The sequence below is a fragment of the Bombus impatiens genome, unplaced genomic scaffold (assembly GCF_000188095.3).
Source record: "Bombus impatiens unplaced genomic scaffold, BIMP_2.2 scf_2488, whole genome shotgun sequence".
NCBI classification, from domain to species: domain Eukaryota; kingdom Metazoa; phylum Arthropoda; class Insecta; order Hymenoptera; family Apidae; genus Bombus; species Bombus impatiens.
In genome coordinates this window covers 129,461-152,511 of record NT_178907.1, presented here as the reverse complement: position 1 = coordinate 152,511, position 23,051 = coordinate 129,461, and the positions used below count along the sequence as shown (strand labels likewise).

Here is a 23,051-nt window from a genome sequence, read left to right as displayed (position 1 = left end):
TATTCTCATTCTCTGTTATTAGAATGAAGCACATAAAATATTCTTTGAGTTCGTCTTCTATACTAAGTTTTCAAGCATCTAATGATAGATATGTCATTTATAAAAGCGTACTGCGAAGGATATAATGATTATAATGATAATCTGCAAGATTATAATGATAGATACTGTAGACCATTTAAATTCTCTTTATTACCCATCATCTTCAAAATGAGAGAGTCACTTACCTGATCGTCAATGTCATTCTTAGTACTTCAGAAAATTAACTTTAAAAAGATCAATTTATGTAATATGGATAGGAGGAAAGATGAAATGAGCAATTAAAGCTTAAAGAGATCTCAAGTTTTCTTCGAGATCTTAAATTAAAAATGTTTTACGTTTCTTGACAAAACGTTACACGATAATAATGATGTACCTTTCAATTTTATCTGGAAGATACACAGCGACCATATCACTTTGAGAACGTAGTACAGAGAGATACTATACAAGAGATACACGAAATACTCTGTTCAAGAACTCAATTCCAAATATGAAAGTCATTCTACAGTAGCAAAAAATGATGTGGAATGTAATATTTGACAGTTTAAATATCACTAAAGAATGATTTTAAAGAATAACATCTATACAAGCAATTTTTTTCAGCTGGTACACGATGTTATTTTAAGTACTTGAAATTTCTACATGTAATTTAACATTGAACATTAAAATATTAATTGTTTTCTAAGTAATTATTTTGAAAATTTTCTTTTCTGTTGATATCAAGAGGTTCAATGTACAATTGGCAAATTGTCTGACCAATGTTGATTGTTTCTACTTAAAATCATTACTTCTGTATACGAGCTATACATTTTCTAATGAAATATCAAGCAAACTATTAGTGTGTTAATAAAATCTATGATATATTCTTAGTATGCACGTTTGGCAATTTTATTTTAGTTCAAACTTTCGCCATCATATTAGAAAGTTTTGCACCGAGTGGACGTAACACATTTTGGTTTTGCTAATTTATCATATCATATCGTTTCATCAAGATATGTATTTAAAAATTCACTTCACAAGTATGTACTGCTATTGAGAAATGATCTCAACATAAATACGGACAGTTTTCAGAGTATGCCAAACAGAAAAAAAAAAAATAATAAGAAGGAAAGCATGATTACTTACAAGGACGGCATTGGTAGGCGACTTCGATGTATTTCGGCAATCCAGGACACGGATCACCCTGAAAGGTTTCTGGACTGGTGTTGAACTTGCACTGCCTCTTCTTGTGACAAACATCCACAACCGTCTGCAACAGTGAGTACTAACACGTCATTCAGACGACCCGCTCACTTTACGATAATGCTAGTATTGGTTATAATCTAAGAAAATTACAACGCAGTAATTTCAAGAAGGAACGTTTTATATAATATATTCAACAGAGTATTGTTGGTAATTTTATCAGGTAAACTGTTTATTTTAAATTCATGTACTGTTACCTTAAACTATTCTTAAATATAAAGATAAGCAACATCAAATTTAAAAAATAGCTTAACTCTTAAATGTATAGTATTCTTATTTTTTAAAAATAATTTTTCATTACTGTATTAGGCATAAATTTACCTTTCTAAAGTATTGTTTTAAATATATTTAATATTAATTAGTAGTATTAAGTATATTTATTCTAAAGTATTTATTAAATATGTAAATATCAACGTCGAAAAATTAAGACGATTTTAAATAAAAAATTCAGAAATTAATATATAATTTAGCTCGACATTATGTTAGAAGAATTCCCAGTTCTACATACATTACGTAATAATGAAATGTCACGAAATTCAGCTGAAAGTATGAATTTCAGAATCAATTTCTCTGATATCCTGTATTACTTTTACTCAGTAGAATCGTTCTGACAGTTATACGATCCTTTGATGCTCTGTACGTGTTGCTTGCAAGCAGATCATGCACTCTGACATGTATACAGTGCAGTAGTTTAGGACCACGAGAACATGTAATGTCACAGTATCAACAGAGTTCTACCCAAAATGTGTAATTTACTGCTGTGTGATTACATATTTTGCAGCGAGACACCAAATAACGCAAACACGTTCTCCCAATAAACGGGAGCACGTATGCATACGCAACCAATTTACTTGGGCGATATTAACAGCAATACGTTCCAATCTTGTATCCATTAAGTTAATGATTAATTTGTTTCTCGAATTTATTCAACTCTACTACGTAGAAAAGCATGACGAATGATATTTTACTGTATTGGAATCGCGTAACATTCGTAATAATCGTGAAAATTTCCTCTGGTTAATTATACTTATACGGTGAATTAATTTTCTGGTCGTTATATGCGATAAATTCTAACACGAAGTTAACAATAGAGCGAGCGGGTTGCAAAATGTGTAAAAATATTCTAACTGACAATTTCTGTTATTAATTGTTCTTGTTGTTATACCTTTGCGTTGGAATTGTTAATATGTCTAGAGTGAAGACTTACATCAAAAAAGGAACTTTTAGATTTTTTATGCAAACTATTCTGAAATTAAAAAATGAATATGCTTTAGACAACGTTTCATTTCAAATCCATATGCTAACCTGTTTCCTACATGTACAGCTCTAAAGTGCAGCGTTTAAGATGTAAGGAAAACTCAATGACATCTGATTCTTAGGATCTCAGCGACCTACTTTTTGCTTCTTGAAAATGCGTATGACGCTGGTAGTGATAGTAAAAATTCGCTGATTCAGCTTCTGTCATTGACCATTGCAAGCTTGATGTAGGATCAGCGAAATACAATTGATTGAAAAAAATATAAAAATATATACATATATTGATTTCAACGAAAATGTCCCCGATAACATAAAATAACAGAAAATTTTATTAATACAAAGTAGAGCGTCACTTCTATACCAGCTTGAAATTAATGTTCTCTTTTTCATTTCTAAATAAAAACGACGCATTTCTAAATAAAATAGACGCATTTCTTTTTCTATTTTATTTAAAATTAATCCTATCGGTTTTAAATATTTTCTGCAGTGGATATTGCCTTGAACTAAATCCCTTTCGCTTCCAATAGGTGCAGTATCGATCCTATATTCTACTATTGCAATGTTGTAGTCAGAAACATGAAAAAATATTCAATAATACTAGTCCGACACACGTATGAGCTTTAATCCACCACGAGCCTCTTTTTTTCGAATTTGTATATATCGGATCATAGTCGTAAAAGGATTAATCATGAAAGAAGCAACTAGTACTTTAAAAAATGTTATTTGAAAAAATCAGGTAATTTATAAAATCATATGAAATAATTGAGTAAATTATATATCTGTTCCATATGGAAAAGAAATGGAAAAATATGGAAAAGTATTTCAATCATAATGCTCATTAAAAAATAAAATAAATTTTCGTGAAAATACGAAAGTGATTAAGAGATTGGATTTAACACTACAACAATTCTCATCTTATACTACTTTTAGCACATTGTTGTTCAGTTATTTCACAAATAATGCGGTTCTTTGATACATTATTTTTAGTCATTAATCAATGATTTGCCTCATCTCTATAATTATTAATCATCTTCTTATTAATTTCCATTTTAGAAGTAAAGCAAACGTAACAACTACTCTAAAATCTTTTAATGAGGGTGTACATCAATAATTATTACTAAATATTCTCGGACAAAGACAAAATCTATCCACACATTTCAGTAATCCCAATTTCATTCATCGTGAAGATCTTCGTAAAAATCACAATGTCGTTTATAGGAATAGAAAGTCCATAAAAATTCTAAAATTCAAAATGAATTTCGAATTTCGAGATTTAGTTGAAAGGGTATGTAACTGGCGCAAAATTGAGTGGCAATCTTAATATAACTGGAACCAGCGGAGACCTTAGTTGGTCGTACAATTTTTCTCTCTTCCATCGCGCTAACTTTTTTTGCTTTACTCCGGTTGCATTCGTTTTGCCGCGGCAATTGCAATAACCGCGTCAGGCCAAAGGGGGACGCCACATTAATTTCGACTAGACATCAAAGCGCTTCTGAGACTGTATTGTGCACGACCCTGGTTCTCGATGCAACTCGACTGTTTTCCTCTTTGTACCTTTGTTAGCCTGTGCTCTCCCTTTCTACGCTGTGTCCAACCCTCTGTGCTCTCTCCTTCGTATCGTCACATGACACAGTGCAGCTCGACAAAAGCGAATTAATGGCAAAGAAGTGGAGAAAGGGCAAACGCGTCTTCGATGTCACGCCCATCGTTGATATTCTATCGCAGTTTTTTGTTTGTTAATGAAAGAACTTTGAAAAATGACGCTTGAAGCTGATTGAACGATAAGCTACGCTGCTGGATAAGTATTTCTTATAATATTTTTATATTATATTATTGATTATAATATTGATAGTTGTTAATATGAAATATTAATATTATTTATTTATTAAATTCCTATCTATATCTCTTCCTTCTCTTTAGTTATGTTCATACAAATTTGGATTTACATAAAAATTTGTAATCTAACAAATTGCATTAATAAGCAATTTCTATAAGTAATTTTTCTGAGACTTGTACAAAAGAACTATGAAAGACTTACGACAATATTATACGCTCTATCTTAAATCTACAATTAACCATTGTATCTCACATTGTATGTATAATTTTGTAAAGAACAATACGCGAACGTTCTTTTTTAAATTACCATCAAAGACAGTTACCTTCCTAATAGAACAAACGTGGCCTAGTAACCATAGGCAGGATGATATTCTACGTTTCGATCATTCGAATCTTTTTTATCACTTGTGTAGTAAAAAGTAAAATTTTAAACAGTAAAACGCTTATTTCCGTACCTCACAGCATTTGGATACCAAAAGTCCGTATTCTGTCTCACCGAAATGCGCAGGATACTAAAGACAAACAATTTTGTTGCTCTGACGGTACTCGCATTATTGCTTCACCAGTATTAATCTGAGAAATCGATTACTGTCTCCAAAATTGTGCCAAACGAAAAATTAATTAAAAAATCGCCAAGTATGAATATACCTATGTGTACCTTCGAATATCGTGATACTTTTTGGAGGCTCGTTATCTGGTTAGCATCGTTTCTGGTTTGGAAATTGATTAATTAAGTTTTTGAGATTGACAACTGTTGTTGTTCAAAAACATTGCATAAAATATCATTATTTCATCGCTGTATGGCTGTTTCTATTTGTTATCGTTATATTGTATTAAGAATATAAGAAAGACTTATGCAGCGGTTTTATTATTTTTATTTTTGAAAATTTCAGATGTGGTATTAAATTTCGGTACAGAATAAAACAATGGCGTTTTGTTGATTTGCAATTGTTATGATGGTCAGATATATAGTGAGATAGATAGAGATAGTGAATTGAAGTGTGTTTTACAAAAAGTAAACGAGAGAAATGATATAATCGGAAAGTTTTCACTGCCGGGATTTTTGGAATTTTGTTTATCCTCCTTTTAAGATTGCTTCTAAAAGATGTCGTCTCAAATTCCTGAGATCTTGCTTTCATAGAAAACTCCAAGGTAAGCATATTCGTTCCAGAAATAATTTATACGAGATAAAGGATATTGTAAAATTTGTAAATAGTGTAAAATCATGTAAAATTTATTTATATTTTTTCAAAGTGCAGACATCCACATGTTTGCCGAATATTTGAACTTTTTTTCGATAAGAATATATTACACCGTCCTTTTTTATTTCTGTTTTTAAAATTGTAAAATAGCATCGAATTTTTCACCGAGTTACGTATTATAAAACGAACTTCTTTTTTTCAGCTGACAGACCTAATAAATGCATCAAAGGTAATATTTTATTTTAAAAATATCTTCAAAAAAATTAACGATGATTTGATTTAAATAAATAAATATATATTTATATATTCATTTATTTATCGCAATGGACAAGACCAAGAATCTTAGAAACAGTAAATTTTAATATCTTATCATCGGAATTAACTAACTATTAAAGATTACATTTTCGCTTATCTTTTGAAATATATATAAGATTACTGTTAATATATGTGAAATACTTGAAACTAATAAACATGCACTAGAGGAGTGCAATCGTATTGCATCGTGTAGTACTGCCGCTGTAGGCTTTTTGTTATATCTTGTTCTAGAATCGATACTAGATCAAAATTTATAATAAGTTTGTAATACAAATAGGACCTAATAAGAGAAGTTAATTTTATCAAATTCAGTAATAGGAATTGATAATTTGCAAGAGTAAAAATGTTATAATTTGTAGGAAATGAAAAATCGTCATCCGACCAATTATTCGATTAATAGATTTTTCGGTCTTAAGGAACAATAATGTTAAAAAACGTTAACATTTAAATGTTAGAATACATTCTTATTCAAATTTTATTGGTACAAATATCGCAATCAAATAATTAATATTATCTTGGTCTATGCATTCGAAGTGTGCCTATTCTTCGCATTCATTGTTTTTGGATTATTGAAAACCTCACCGGTTTATCTTTGGGTTATTTTATTTTCGAAGAGTATCTTCAGAGTAGCATTCATGATCTCCGCTGTCTTTCATAATCTCATGTTTCATGTTCATGATATCTCCCCTTTTTTTTTACTTTGGAATTTCAAACATTTTTCTATGTGAAAAGGCATCAAAAAGATTAACTGAACATCTTCTAATTTAATTCCAGTTGCCAACAGATTTAATTTACACGTAAAAAGATACTTGGTTTGTACTGGTCAACAGTTGATTACTCGATACTGGACGACAAACGTGAAAACAATTATAGATTATAATGTATATAATGTACAAAGAAAATTACAAAACTGGGGATAATAATTACAGTTAATAGACTAGATATACCGATATCGTATAAATTATTGTTGTAATTTACAAAAGTAAGTAATTTATCTTTCGAGAAATCAAACACTGATCGTGTACCCTAACATAGTAGTAATAAAATTAACAAATGTACCAAATATACAGGGTGGTTGGTAACTGGTGGTATAAGCGGAAAGGGGGTGATTCTACGCCAAAAAAGAAGTCGAAAATAAAAATTTTTCATTTGAGGCTTTGTTTTCGAGAAAATCGACTTTGAATTTTCGCTCGGTACGCGTGCACTTTATCACGTCTCGTTATAACGGATCTCACTGTAGATCGTTGTCTCGATGGAAAAATTAAAAAAAAAATTCAAAAAAATTTTTGTTCTATATTTTCGACTTCTTTTTTCGCGTAGAATCACCCCCTTTCCGCTTGTACCACCAGTTACCAACCACCCTGTATAATAGAAAAAAATCATCTACCTACTTGAGAAACAAAATATCAGCTCTAGAAAATAACTTTTACCACTCGGAATATCGACATATGCCTCTAACATGTCAGAATAGCGAAATCAATGGAATAAGTAATATGGCTCCGAAATATATTACACAGAATTGTCAAATTCATTCGTTTACTAAAAAAAAAAGAGCGAATATCTGGTGAAAAAACCAGAACTAACTTTAGTCAGTACTGTATGGTCGGTATTGCACGATTTTCTCCTATATACATTCTTTCCAAGGATCAACATCAACGATATCATACTAAAACCACAAATCCTGACATAGAATCCTTAAAACAATGCATCAAATAAAATTCACGCCGAAACTTTGTATCGCGGCACATGTCCAATTTCACTGCACTCATTGTGTCATTCAAATTCTCACGGAAAGCAATCTCGCGTATTCCTAAAAAGAAAAAGCGAATGAAATGCAGAATGAATCAATCCCAACGAAGTATGAATCCAACAAATGTTATACTGCAAACGGGTATCAATATTATACCAGAAATACCTTTGAAAAATCTAACCACGATCCAATTTGACTCGTCACACATGAAACAAAAAGTGAAAGACGAGAAAGACTCGGTACGTTCAGTTCACAGATCGAATATTTGCTAGCACGCATTTAATTATTGGAGTTTCAGGCTCGACCTGTTTCCATGCGTTTCACGTACGAATGAGAAAGTCTCCCGCGGGAGAAATCGATTTCCGCCGTACATCGATGCTCACCTATTTAACTCACTCCTTTCCCTAACCAGAAACGTCTCTCCTCTTTCGTCGCAGTCACCCTCGCGTAGCCTTACACGCTCTGACGCTTATCCGGTGGCCCATTAATTCCTCGGTTAACGATACTCTCGCTCCTCTATCGTCCCGAAAACAGGATATCATAGAAATCAACGGGACGCAGATACGAGGTGAAAATCATTGTTCTGGTTCGCAAAGGCCACGTTGCGTTTTTGATCTAGTAGATATTCTAACGGTTTAAGTCTAATTTCTTTAGAAATAATCACAGTGTTTTTATTACATTTTTGGTCCTTTTAAAATTGTAAAGTTTTAGAGCTCAATATACTGAAAAGTTGTCTCTTCCATGGGGACTTGTTTGAAAATCAGAATACTGCGCGATATATTTAACGATTAAAATGTAACCAATGTGTTTGAAGAGTGAAATACAGCCACCTGATAAAATATTTGACGATGGTCATATTATTGAGATAGAATACACAGAGATTGCTTGATTAGCGAAAGTTCTCTATTTGGAATAGCTGATCGCGTTTGGCTGGTGAAAATAACACGTTTTAATAGAACAAAGATAACCCGACTTCAGTACGTTTAATAATATATATGAAAATTTTGTGGATTTTTTGTACATAACCTAAAAATACATAAAAAAGATAAAGGTATCGGTTATTGGATAAAATGGAATTACATTTACAATTTATGAAATATTACAAATTATCTACACAGACTTTAATACGATATATGAGAAAATTATTGTTTAAATTAAATGCCCTTGGCAGAAGTAAATTTCACAATAATATCGTAATTAGCTAATGCTTAAAACTAATTATATTACCAACGAAACGTTATTAAATATTATCTCGGACACTTAAAACCCACTGATTGAGATGAAATAAATCAGCCGCTAATAATATCTGTAAATCGTGTAGATTTGAGCTCAACGACTAAATTGGATGACTGTCCAGAGCAATTAATTTTATGTAATCGGCTTTGCATAACTCAAGCGGATTTCAACCATTTAGCTAGAGTCGCCTCGACGAATCATTTAGCAGGATGATGCCTCACTGTCATAACCAGAAAAAGTTGATAGGTTCTTTAGTTTCCAATCTTCTATAATTTGTATTCGCGTTAATTACTCAACTATAAATATATTAACCTTGCTACTCAAATTTGTATCTTAACTTTGTTTCAACAAATAAAGAAATTTATAATACTTTATGCGTTAATGGAACAGTAGATATGGATATACAATATTTTAACACGAAACTGAAAAAAAATACTTCAAAGTTCAAGTTTAACCGTATCTTTTAATAACAAAAAAACAGTAGATTTAAATACATTTTACTCTGTCGTGAATGTATTAAAGAAAAAAAATTCAGGAAGGGATGTTATACGTGTTAAGTTTAACAGAGTATTTATGATTATGTTATATAAATTATATATTCCAAATTCGTATATTCCAACCTTAAACTATTCTTAAATATAAATACCAGTGTTTAATAAAATTATATTTGAGAGAACTAGTTTGGCTTCAAAAAACATAATGCTTCCCATCCCTATTTCTGTCATTCAACATCCTTACTTTTTATACTATTTTGTTATAACTTTATATAGCTCAATTAGTTTTAAGCTTGTAATTTCAAGATGTTTTATTAAACGGATCTAAAGATTGTAATAGGGTTAAATTAGGGGGCATTAGTGTCTTAGCAAAAACAAACGAGTCGTAAATTCTATTCTAACATTCTGAAAATATTGCAATCGCAATGCACAAGGTAGTTAAGGTCCATTCTTTTCCGAGAAAATACGAGTCAATTAATTCCAACATCGAATAAACGAGGTCGCAGTTACGAAAACATCATTCCTCTTTATATCCTCATTTTTCTCTTTTTTCTGGAAGGACAAATCCATCGACTTGCCACATGAGATATCTGCAATATCATGAGCTTTTGGTTATCAAGACACTTCGATCAGCCGACTATTTCAAGCCTGGAAAAACTAGGACTTGTTATCGGAATTTAACGACAAACTGGGATCGTGTTCCACGTGATTGTATACGTCGATTTATCGTGATCGCGAGTCATCGCTCCACGGAATAGCTCCCGATGCGCGTAGTCGATAAAAAAGAAGAACGTTTCGAAAAATATACATCTCGCAGTTACGATGAACGTACCTGTCGTTCGAATAATCGCACGTCGCAATTAAAAAAATTTAGATTAGTGAGATGAGCAGGGTAGAACATGTTATTTTTATATTTTCGTCTTTTGTTTTGTTTTTAACCCCATTAATTTTTTTATTATTGCGTAAGATGGAATAACAATCCTTTTTATCTGTCTATTCTTGGTTTTTGATCATTGCGAAAATGGTGTGAAATTTTGCTCTTTTAAGAGAGCAAAGTGAAACGTAAATATCGTTTCCTTTAATAACACGTATATCTTTCTCTGGTGACTACTTGTATACAATTGCCAAATCGATGTATATCGGAGAACTCTTCTGAATTCGCAAGCTGTCATACGACTCTCGTGACAATGTATCGTACATCAATAGACCAATCCGTTTATTCTTCTCGCAAGCGTCGATAGAAAACACACTCGGGAAGATCAGAAGTAATAATTCATTAATAATAAATATTTCATTATTACATGCATTATTGAAGAGAATAATTCTTGACATGTATTTTCATGAAACTCGTGGTTCTTGTTTCTGGAAAATTTTTTTAACAATTTTTATCTTTTATAAATGTGAGCACGTTAAAGAGAGGTAAACTTAGGAGGTTTACTATCATTTTACCAAAACGTATCAAACATGATTGACTTCTTGTTTAAATTATTTGTAGAAGTTTAATATGAAACACTTTTTAGATTTTCAAATGTTTCAAATTTATTACTTTCATTGACCCGAATTTGTTTTGGCACAAAGGACCAAAAATTCCGATGGCAAAATTTGATGCTGTAACGAAGCTTACACAGATCGTTTTGTTAAATATTGCAACATCGGAAATCAATTTTCAAATAATGTCAGTAATTCATACCAGAAATCGCGTTTGCGTGACTGTTAATTTTGCAGCATACTGATTGCATTGTAAATGGAATTTCTAAAGACAACTACGGTGATGAGCAAACAATGTCATTAGCAATACTATGTATTATTAAACAGAAATTAGTGTTTGATGACGACTGATACAATCGATTATACAATTATAAAATCCTAAAATATGGCTCCAATTAAAAAAATATATGTATGCAATAATTGATTACATACATATTTATATTTACAATAGTCACGAAATCGTTGAAATTAAAAAGGTATACTTTGATACGTTCGAAAAATTGAGAACGTGTCTGCTATTTTGAAACGATGAATGGTGCATGTATTATCGTTCGAAATTACGCCATACAAGTTTCATTATGCGACCCGATATCACGTGTACCCCCTCATTATCGCATAATGAGATCACTTTCGTTAAATCGAGACGGCGAAATTATTTCAACTTCGAGACACACGTAGAAGAATTTTCTGTGGTATGTTTGAAATAGTATGCGATAGAGTAATAAATTAATTACATTATGTGCGGCATTTGATAATACAGTTCTATGCAGTTATGAATAGATACAAATTGCTATAAGTTCAAGTGTGATTATTTAAATCATCTTATTTTAATTCCAAGAGAAATGTTAAAAAAGTTAAAACATTTCTATTAAAATATCCCTCTCAGTTTCCCTAGAATCATCCAAGTAACGATGTACTTCTCTTGAATGAGCCATCAATAGAAAGTGAATAAAGCGAAAAAGAGAAGGACGTTCGTCGAAGATTTTCGATTCCGTTCATACACCGGCGAAACTCTGGAGAATTTTCTTTCCTACATCGTGGTTTACGATCGTATTTGTATCGCGTGGTCTGCGAGCTATATTTCAACCGAATGAAAAGAGCAGCACAGCTCGAGGTAGGAGAAAGGCCAACGAAAAGGAATTCAATCTTTCGTTGAAATTTTCAGACGAAACGCGGTAGGATCGATTCGAATTTTTAATCCATCGAGAATTCGACGTTTTCATGGAAATCATAGGTCGAAGGTAAAAAAAAGAAAAGAAAAGATAGGAGCAGACAAAAAAGGAAGAAAATGGAAAAAGGGGCAACGAAAGAGCTTGAATACACGTATGTTTTTTGAAAGTATGATTCCGGAATTGCCATCGACCCAATCGTTCGTCTTTATAGTTTATTCCGTTGGTTTTATGGTCACGCGAATCGAGCCACGGTTCTTTTTTCTCCTTCCTTTACGTATACAATAAAGCCTGAATAATGCGAATAAGCGGTCGTATGAAGGCTGTAAAAATTTTATTTTTTTCCTTCGGCTTGAAACCTGTATGAAATGGGGTTCGGACGGACAGCTTCTGATAAGGTGTAACGTTTACTGCACACGTTCGCCCTTATTGCCGGGATCAAAATGGAAAACGTGGTCGGCGATCGTCGATTTTCTCACACTTCCGGGAGAACGAGTCAATATCAGGCAAGTGGTTCCTGTAAGTAATTCTCAGTAGCAATATCGATCTACATTAAATTATAGATACTCCGGTTGTTATTATATATATTATATGTTATTATATAGACTATTATTGTATCCATTAACATTTAGAGAAAAAGTTTTATGTTACAAAAATAATGTAGTATCGTGGGCAGATTGCCTAAGAAACATCGGGTGAACCATAAACAATGTTGCCGACAGGCCAAAAGGGTCTGGAAACTTCAATGGACCGAGCGGCCCATCAATGTGTCGTCGGTCCTTCAGTCGAATAATTACGCGAAAAAAAAGGCCTACGTGACCATGGCCGCGGACTGTTGCGGAACACGTACGTGGTGGGGCTATGAGAAAGGACAAAGGGATGCTTAAAGGGAAAAAGACGAATTAATGGGCAGTCGTTAGTTGAGAAGTCAGTGTGGTCAGCGTTATCGGAGTGTGTTGTCAGCGTTGTCGAGGAGGATGGTCTGCGTGAAAGAGAGTATTGGAACCGCGGTGACGAGAGTTGTAAATTAACTATTTAGTTGTCTTAGTTATGGCACATTACTGTATTGAGTTCACGTTAAATAACCATCGTTTCCTGTTTAATCTATTGTAAATAGATCTATCGACCAATAAAATTAACATATAGGATAGAAATCATTGGAAACCCCAATTTCTAATATTTCTAAATAAATAAAAAATCCTACAATAGTATATTCATAAAAGTTTTCTATGGTAAATATTCAAATAATTTAGGGAGCTAACGTAGATGCCGGCTTTAATTATTAAAAATATTTAAAAAATCTCTTGAAATTACATTTGCATATAATACCATCCAAATTCACAAACTAGATTTAATTGCGGTTAGAGAAGCAATAATACGAATAATTGTATAACACTATATACTACATATGGAAAATTTCAATAAAGCTTTTAAAAGAAACTTCATTAACTTCGTTCCTAACAAATCTTAAGATCAAATTTTCAAACGCTTCACATATCCTCTCATAGATTCTCCCCCACTTCAATATGTTTTTAATAAAAATTTAATTTCTATTACAGAACAAACAACACAGATCTGAAACTTTTACACAACGCTATATATATATATTCAATAGAAAATCTGAACAAAACTTCGGCTCATATTCCACTCATCAATACTCTTGTCAAACTTGAAGATTGAATTTTTAAACGTTTCATATGTTGTTCCTTGGAGTTCTCTTCGCTTCGATAAATTTTCTATGGTATTAGGACTTGAAGCTAGCACGAGTCGACTTTTCAAAAGCCCTTGGAGCGAATCACAGATAATAGGAAGTCGACCATTAGAAATTAATTTTTGCGCGCTTGGATCCCATGGTCTCGACAACCAGTCTTCCAATTAATACGATTTTCTAAAGAGCGTCAAGAAGCTAATTTGCATCGGCGAATGCGTTTCAAAGGTCGACTTCTTCCAACTTCCCCTTCAATCTTCCGTCAAAGAATCGCGTCTTTTGACGTCGAGCAAATAGTTTACTTTGGTCATTAGCGGTTAAGAGGTAGACTTACATGATCATCGAGTGACTCTGTCGTTCAAATCTTGAAAGTCTGCCAAATCTCCTTTACTCTGGTCGATAAATACGCGAAACTTCTCGAGAGTGCTCATAGAAATCGGGCAAACAGTGTGCCAAAGGTTGTTATAGCGATCGACAAGAGGATTAATGAATTAATTAGAGGCAAGGGTTGTTCAGAATTATCCTGATTTAATGAAGGGATATTAAATATAATGGAAACTGTCGAAGTACTAAAAATAAAATACTTGTAATAGTATGTGGAACAATCGGTTAATTTAGCCAGTGTTTCCTTATTAAAATGAACGAATTTACGGAAATATTGGAGAATTAGATGATGAAAATACTGATGGATTGCATTCTCCGTAAATGAAGAATCGTTCTTCAAGATATCGTTCCGGAATATAGTTCAAACATTTTCGTCATTTTAATTAATTGTTCAAGACTACTTCGACTATGCTTGATCACATAAAACACTTTCTTAAAATGCTCAAGGCTTTCATAACAGGTAGACTGCACCTTTTTATGCATTTATGAAAAATTTAAATGCGCTACAATGTGTAGAATATACATAATATGCAAAACTATACAAAACATGCCAGCTAATGTACTTTTTATAACATCTAAAGAATAACAAAAATCTCTATCTAAGTTCCTGTTAAGAAAATTAAAAATTTAAGTAAATATACACGGCCTAACAATGAAATTTAATTATATTTATACCAAATTATTATCTCTAACAATAATTTAATTATTTATATAGAATTGATGCAATGCTAATACTGGAAAAAACACTCAGAGAAAGAAGAAACACATTCTCCCTTTGGCTAACGCGCAATTCTCCAGAAAACCTCGTTAAGTGAGGAGAATAACAGGATGAGCTGGAAAGTTTTAATTTTTAAAGATCGTGGAGTCGCGTTAGGGCTTTAAAGACGGCAAAATTGCAACTCGTAATCTTCCGTTGTTGACACTCTTCTCCGTTTAATATTCGCCACCGCCTCGTTTTCCACAGAAAAAATCGTCAAATAGAAAGAAAGGGTTAAAGCCGGAATTGATGGTTGTTCGGTAAATCTAAACGATGTTTCCGCAGTTGCCTGACTCCACAATAATAAATATTATCGCGACGATCAAAATAACGAGCGTATTTGGCCCGGTGCCACGTATTCGAGGATTGTCCGCTATTCTTCTAACCTCCACGGTTCGGCGTAACATCTTCATATTCCATTTCCGATAAACTCCAGTTGAAAAACGTAAATGAGTTCGAACGATATTTCGTTGCGTCATCGGAGTGATCACATTATACTAAGTGCATGGTTCTAAAAGCAAAGAGAAAGATTGTTTTCCATGCTCTACTCCTCTGCATAATCGTACGAATTGATACTTACGCGGTATGGCGGCCAATATTCTTTGAGAAAACGCTAAAGATTTTAGGTGGTAGGAAATTATAGGTTTTCACAACTTTTTAGATTTTATTCGAGTTACGTTGCTTTATGAGAAATTGAATTAATTTTTCTACGATGGACGTATTTACAACGTATTATACTTTTATAGATTTTTGATTGACCAAAATGATGAATGTATTCTTTTCGAGAAAACGGTTTCAAATTTTAAAACATTATATTTTCTTTATAAAAGAATTCCGGAAAATGTCATTTTATCGTTAATGATTAATAGAAAGTAATTTTTTTAACAAGCTTTAGTTTTCTAACAGAGACGACTATTTCAGACTTGGAATAATAAATCTTCTGGTTTATTACTTCATGTTATTATAACAATGTTAATTAACATATTTCAAACAGGCTACGTAAAAATATATCTTTTCCATGTTACTATTTAATTAACTGCTGGTCACATAAAAATGTATCTTCTCTCTACTGATACTACATATATATTTTTTTTTAGTCATAATAATTTTTTTTTAAATAATTTTAAATCAAAATAAAAGAATTTTATTGAAGATGAAAATTATGTACTCTCTAAATGTAAATGATGGTTAAATGATAATAGGCGAAACAAATATTTTTACGTGGTAAGAGTGAAATATATTGATTTGACATGATTAATGATTTGGATGAGTGAAAGAAACTATTTTATGATATTGAAGACTCACTGGAAAAAGATCTTACTGGAAACGCCATCAAGAGTGAGATCATTGATTGAATAAAAAGAGCAATTTTATTTAGTTTCTTCAGCACCATATAAGGATCACGCACAATAGCTGCTTTCCAGAGCAATGGAAACGTGAAATACGAAATCCTTGTATGACTTTCCTGACCATTGGATAGCACGGTACGAATTTCTATTGTGACTTTATCGATAAGTTATCGTCTGTAGTGTGTATTGAGACGAAAAGGAAATTATATGATTTAACGAACCCCTTAACTCTATATTTTTACAAAAAATTTTGAAATGATTTACTTTGTCAAACAAAGAGAATCTACAGCATTTTCTTTTTTCTAATAAAAAATGGGATTTATTTTCTTTACTAGTCTAAGGAAAATTAAAATAAATTAATGACAAAATTGGAAAATTAATAAAATGAAATTTGAATTTTTTTAATTTAACACAATCATTATACTTTAACAGATATCCAATAAATACTCGATAATAATATACATTGTATAATTTACTCCGCTCAGAATCGCAAATCGAATGCAGTTACAAACCCTCTTGCGATGTTCGTTCTACGTTACAGTTAATTGCACGGAAACACAATAGGATTTTGCAAGCGACTGCAAAACCTGGCATTCCGTTTCGTCCTGCTAATCTCTGTTGCGCAAACTAACGTACAAATTAATCCTTGTAACAGGACAACCACACAAATTTCACATTTTCCATCTAAAATAAACGATGTCATTTTGCAAAACTAAAATAACCTTCGAGTTAGAAAACATCGTTTCAGAATGTTTCGTTGAAGAAGTAGAAGTTACCTTAAGAAATTAAATTTTTCTAATTCTTATGGAAGTAATCAAAATATTGGGGTTATCTAGCAAGCATGTAAGAAAAACTTTCAACTTTAATATATAAAACTTTTACACAATTTTTGACGTGAAAATACCAAAACATAGGAATTGGATGCAGTTTTGTGATATTCCCCTTAAAATAAAAGCCTTGTTAAAAGAAATACAGAAATATGGAAATCTAGAAAACAACACTAGAGTTAGATTAAAATCTACGTTGAGATATATGATATATTTTTCACGATTTATTCTGTTTCGAAAACCTGCGCAAAAATGAGAATCCTTTCGATAACGCTATTACTTTTTTTTAAAAATGGCAGTCATTAATTCTTTGGTCGAAATGAAGTGAAAATGAAACGACTAAAAGTGTAATTTCCGTTTCATCCCAACCACGAAGAAAATCGAGGAAGACTAAAAAGCGGCCGGTTAGGTGTCGAAAGTGGAAAACGCAGGAGACATGGCTCGTTTTCCGTGGAAATCCACTGGTAATCGTGAGTCTCGTCGCGGGCGAAACAGAGCGGAGTCAGGTCGAATAAGCGGACGAAAGAGGCGTGAGATGACCGCCATTTAAAATCCACGTTCGAAAAGATAATGGCAACTGACCTGAAAACGACACTCCGCTATTTCGTCGAGTGTGCCAGCGACCGACTTATTCGAGAGGGAAGAGGAAATGCGGTTTCAAATGTCGCTCTTTCCGCAACACGACGAAACGAATGATAATGTACAAAAACGGTTAACGGTGTATTGTACAGAGATAGAAATTTGTTTCGTTGACTTTTGAAGACGTTAATTTACAAAGAATTTTAAGAATATAAAGAAATCTTTTCTAAGAATGGTTAATTGGAAGATAAAGTAGTTCTACTGTCTGTAGATAATGAAAGAATTAATCCCAAATTGGGTGGACAAATTGGATCATCAGTGAACCAAGCGAAATTTCACCCTTTAATTTCTTTCTTCTTTCTTACTTCTATTGAAAAAGTATCTGGTATTTGGTTCAACGGGCGATTGAATGTAACAAAGACATTGATAACAGTACTTAAAAAATATTATTGATCTTTTAATTTCTTTCCTTCGAATTCCTATTGTCATGGAAAAATGTTTCTAATATCTGGCTCAAGGGTTGCTTGTATGATATAATAGAAATATAAGAGAGACTAAAGCTGCACTCTTAACTTTACTTATTATTTTGCAACATTATTTCTGCATTTTTATGGTAAACAAAGGGCTAAGAATGTAAGCGAATGTAGGACATGCTGCGACGTTCAAGAATTGAAAACATTCCAATCGAATGATCTTTAAGACTTTCAAAGTAGTTATTATGCACTTCCGTAAACAAGGTGATCAAGACCTGAGCTGATTTAAAAACAGGAGCGGCGATATAAAAGAGGAACAAGTTAACTAGAAATAATCATGCTCTTCTGTCGAATTCTTGATATTCTTTTATATTTCGAGTCTATCTTTCAGTTATCAGCACTATTTGTCATCAAATATTTTAGAAGATACGCTCCATCTACCGCAACAATCTTTCAGAATTCTTTTATACCAGTTTATTTGGAGTATAATGAATCTTAAGCAAAGGTCTTTAACAAAATTATTCAAAGAATTAATGAACGAAATTGTATAAGCATCCACAGTTTATTACACTCAAATAATAACGAGAATACATTTATATGACGTAAAAGATACATCATTGGTTAAATTGCGGATGAACACTACATAAAATACACAGTGTGCCACCAGTTTCAAACGTGTTAACCTAAACCTACTTCTAACGAAACCGATCCAAGAAATCCTCGACTCTCCAAACAGAGCGATGATCGAAGAAAAAACGAAGAAAGAGAAAGGTTGAAAGTATCGTACAGACGCAACATAGTAAGTAAATACACTATTCGACTAAAGCCTGATCCGAAATCCTAACGATGAAAGGGTTTCGGTGGAAATCTTTTTCGGAGGCGTAGCGAGGGCACGAAAGCTTACAGACCTAAGCAGAAGTTACGAGGGTTGAGCCGCGTGCAAGGGTTAACTCGGCAAAGTGGATACGATTTACGATTCCTTCCGGCTCGATTTCTCGTTCACCGGAAAGAGATCCTGGTGCTACGGCAATCGTCTGCGTCCTCCTACGGATTAGAAATCAGAATTTCGCAAGAAACCGATAAATATAAGATGACACATAAAGTTTCGCGGGAGGGACGGTTGCGAGTTGTAACTTTCAAAGATCGGATCACGGGTTATCCGATTCGTAATGTTTTACGACGATCCGATACTTTTGAAGTTACTGCTCCGCAAAGTTTCTCCGATATCGGAAGATGGATGTGGAAATTATTTCAGACATATTTCGGAGCAAGGCGGAAGCTAATATACAGTGTGTCACATTTGATTTTCACCTTAAATGTCTCTCATCGCTTACATATTCAGTGTCCAGTATCCAGTGTCCAGATCTTTTTTATGTTAAATGCTCAATGGTTTTGGATAATTTTTAAGTAAAGAAGTGGATAGTCTTTTTATTGTGCAAGGTTGATTTGCAAATAAAGTATTAGATACTAATGATTTTAAATAGAACACTTAAAAAGAAATTACAGTAGAATAGTTTTATATTTTGAAAGATATTATAAAACATAAGAATGTTTGAAAATTATGTTCCGAAATGTCCCGAAAAGATTCTTTCGTTTTATAAGGAAATAATGGATGCACAACCTTTTCCGTTTTATATTATTTTATCGAATTATGTATGATCCATTTTGTTCTATCAAGATAAAGATTACAACGTTCGACAGATTAGGTTTCATATTTGTATAAAGATGCGTTATAGTAAAAGACGTGTCTGTAAAAGAAAGACACTTTTCGGACAATCTAATACATGTTTGTGAAGAATTAATATCTAAAGTAATATCAATAATTGAAAGTAAGTAAAAGATAAACTTTATTCTTAATGTATAAAGTTTCATTCCTTCCGTAAAATATTTAATTTTCTTTAATCAACTTCAGCTTGTTTAATATCGGCATATATGGAAATAGAATATCCGTTCTTAATAAATATTACTAATAGTTACCCACTTAATGTCTTCGAATCTGTGGTCAGAGGTCCAATTACCCGTGAAAGAGTAAAGAGCTAAAGTACAACTTTCAGTCGATGATGTGACGTACAAGCACAATTTAAAGTTGGTAAAATCAAACATTAATTAGTAAGTTATGGGAAGTAATAATATAGAACATTCGATATACGAAGCTTCCTAACGCTGATGATGAAAGCCATGCGTCGATCGTAGTTTAGATCCTACTTTAACATAAAGTTTCGCTATGCTAACGTGGTTTAGTTAACCACCGACTTATCTTCATCGCACGAATAATAATCATCTATACCATATTGTATGCACAGAAGATGGTAAAGATGAGTCCACACATCGTAAATGCGATAACATAAAGTTACCTATTTATAAACGTTAAGTGCAGTAAATGCAAATGAATAACAAAATAAAAAAATATGAAAAGAGGAAGAAATAGAGGGATTACATAACTACATAATTACTATTACATAATTACTCTATTCTTATATGTAAACATTATTGCTATATTTCTATCTATATTTTATTGTTTCTATTAACTTTTACCCATTTCTGTTAATCTCAATTAATTTGTAGCGCTATAACATTATTTTTCCCATGTTTATTTAATTAGTAACTCGTTTTTATCATTTTCACGGCGCTAATTCCTGCATATTTACTTATTTTTACTGATTTCGATCATTTATTTATTCGATTCGATTATTTATTATTAATTTATCAACCTCAATAAATTTTCATCAATCTTTATTATTTTAAGATACTGTTACATGTGAAAAGATTAGAGCTATTATTTCTCTAATAAATCAAATAACAGGAGATACGGAAAATTCGATTTGATTTCTTAATTATCACAAGAGGTTCGTTCCTTCTTCAAATCGTTCAACGACTGAATTATTTAAAAAGTTGCCTTCTAGACACATACCTGCAGCGATTGCGGCCAGATACAAGTCTGATTCGTTTGTCTGTCCCCAATGTACATGGATGGATCAGAGGAGCTACACCTATCGGTTCCATTTGCTCCTGCTCTACCATATTGAGCTAGAACGACAGAGATGGTGGTACCTAATGGACACTTCAGTGTCATCGACTCCTCGTCACAAGCTGCGCGCTGATAGGTCTTCAGGGTGCCTAATAACAAGGCTGTTATGTTAAACAACATGTATGTGCAATGTAAGATGCGATGTAAGATGCAACAATGAAGATTATTTAACGAGGAAAGAGAATTGTTGCAAGTACACGAGAAGATTAATTAATGAAATTATAAAAGAAATTGTCGATGAAATTTTTCAGCCAAAAAATCAAAATAAAATAATTTATTCGGTCAATTAGGAAATCGTGTGATTTGTATGGGATTGAAGAGATATTTCAATCATCGATGACAATGAAATGTAAGATAATAATAAATGTGAGGCACAGAATATTCAAATATGAAAAGATAGAAAAAAGATATAAAACAAGAGATGAAAGAGTTGCGCGAACAGATATACAAACGAAAGAAAGGACAAAAGGGAAGTGAAATACATAGAAACGATCGGAAGGAAGGAACCATCGACGGCGTGGATCGATTGATGACCCGTTACAATGTCGCCGCAATGGTGATTAGTTCCGGGAGATTGGCGGTAATTAACGAGTGGATCAATCGAGGATTGGTTGAACGGCGATGTATCGATGACACCCGCGAAAGCAGTGTCGTTTCGTTTACATGGCGAAATACAAGCCAGTCGGGATGAACAACGGACCACATTTGTGAAGTTCAACGGCAAGTTTGCGCATGGAACCGCAGACGTTACCGCGTTTCAGTCAAACCGATTGGTATCATGATCGACATCGAGAAAAACGACAGAGCGAACCATTTATAAAGTTGTTAATTTATTTACATTTTTTAAAATAATTTTTTTTAAGAGAATCGTGTGTTGATGATGTTGATAAAAGTTTCATCATTAAATAAGTATGATAATAGAAATATTATAGAGAAGCGAATAGCGTTATACAGAACGTGGAGATTGTTAGTACAACAATTGCGCAGAGAGAATGCATAGTGGTTATACAGAAACAATGGCGTTAGTAGGCGTAGTAAATAGTGATAGATTGTGTGGGTCCGAAGTTGAAGCGAAATAATGAATGAAATTTATAATAATATAAAACGAATTTGATTTTTTCATAGCAAAAATAATGAAACGCGAGATAGAAAAAGTTTATATTATAAAGATAGCGAAGTAAACGCAAGTATAGGAAATAGCAATAAAAGACATTGTTTTAATAAAAATAAAGACATCAATTGCAGAATATAGGATATAAATTAGGCAGGATATAAGAAATGTTTCGTAGTTAAAAGCATTCAGGGATACATTACGCGGAGCAATTAAGTCGTTGACCCAACAAGATGTTCAACAAAATGTTAGTGTATCAGTACAGTCACCGTGAACGTGGTTTGTTAGCATGCCAATGTGGTTACCATCAGCATGATTTATTAACGTGTCATTGTTGTCACCGTCACCACGATGTACCAGGCATTGTGGTTACCATCGGTACGATACACCGCCACGTTATCGTGGTTACCATCACCAGAGTTAATCAGTGTGTCGTTGTTACCATGCGAATTGTTACAGTGTCGTTGTTCCAACCGCCACCATCGCCACCACCAAAGTCGTCGTAAATGACCAATAAAATGGAGCAGTCCGAAGGAAAGCATGAAAAAAGAAATAAGAAAATTTCTGTTAGCTACACATCATTATGTATAATACTTGTAAAATGTAATGAAATTAATTGTTCATTATAAAGAGATAATAAAATATTACGGTAAAATACAAATATATGTATTTCCTACTGCATTTTTTATCGTTATGAAAAACTAATAAGTAATTCTAGAAATAAGGGTGGCAGAAATGTTTTTAAAATTCTTTATCAATTTTGCGACAGTGTATGATATTCGTTACTTTTATAATAAGAGAAGTTGTATA

At 32.7% G+C, this 23,051-nt stretch overlaps 1 protein-coding gene across 3 annotated transcripts in view; it reads right to left on the bottom strand.

Annotated features, from left to right (window-relative positions):
* The window catches only part of LOC100749309 (protein eva-1 homolog C-like), a 127,496-nt gene that overhangs the window by 16,869 nt on the left and 87,576 nt on the right, over positions 1-23,051 (bottom strand). For 2 of the 3 annotated variants that reach the window (XM_033324430.1, XM_033324431.1), the window contains 2 exons: positions 21,014-21,231; positions 1,162-1,300 (listed from right to left, as the gene is read on the bottom strand). In XM_033324430.1, the coding sequence (XP_033180321.1) occupies positions 1,162-1,300; positions 21,014-21,231 (357 nt within the window). The remainder of the gene's footprint in view (positions 1-1,161; positions 1,301-21,013; positions 21,232-23,051) is intronic. The other variant, XM_012393321.3, reaches the window with a different exon arrangement.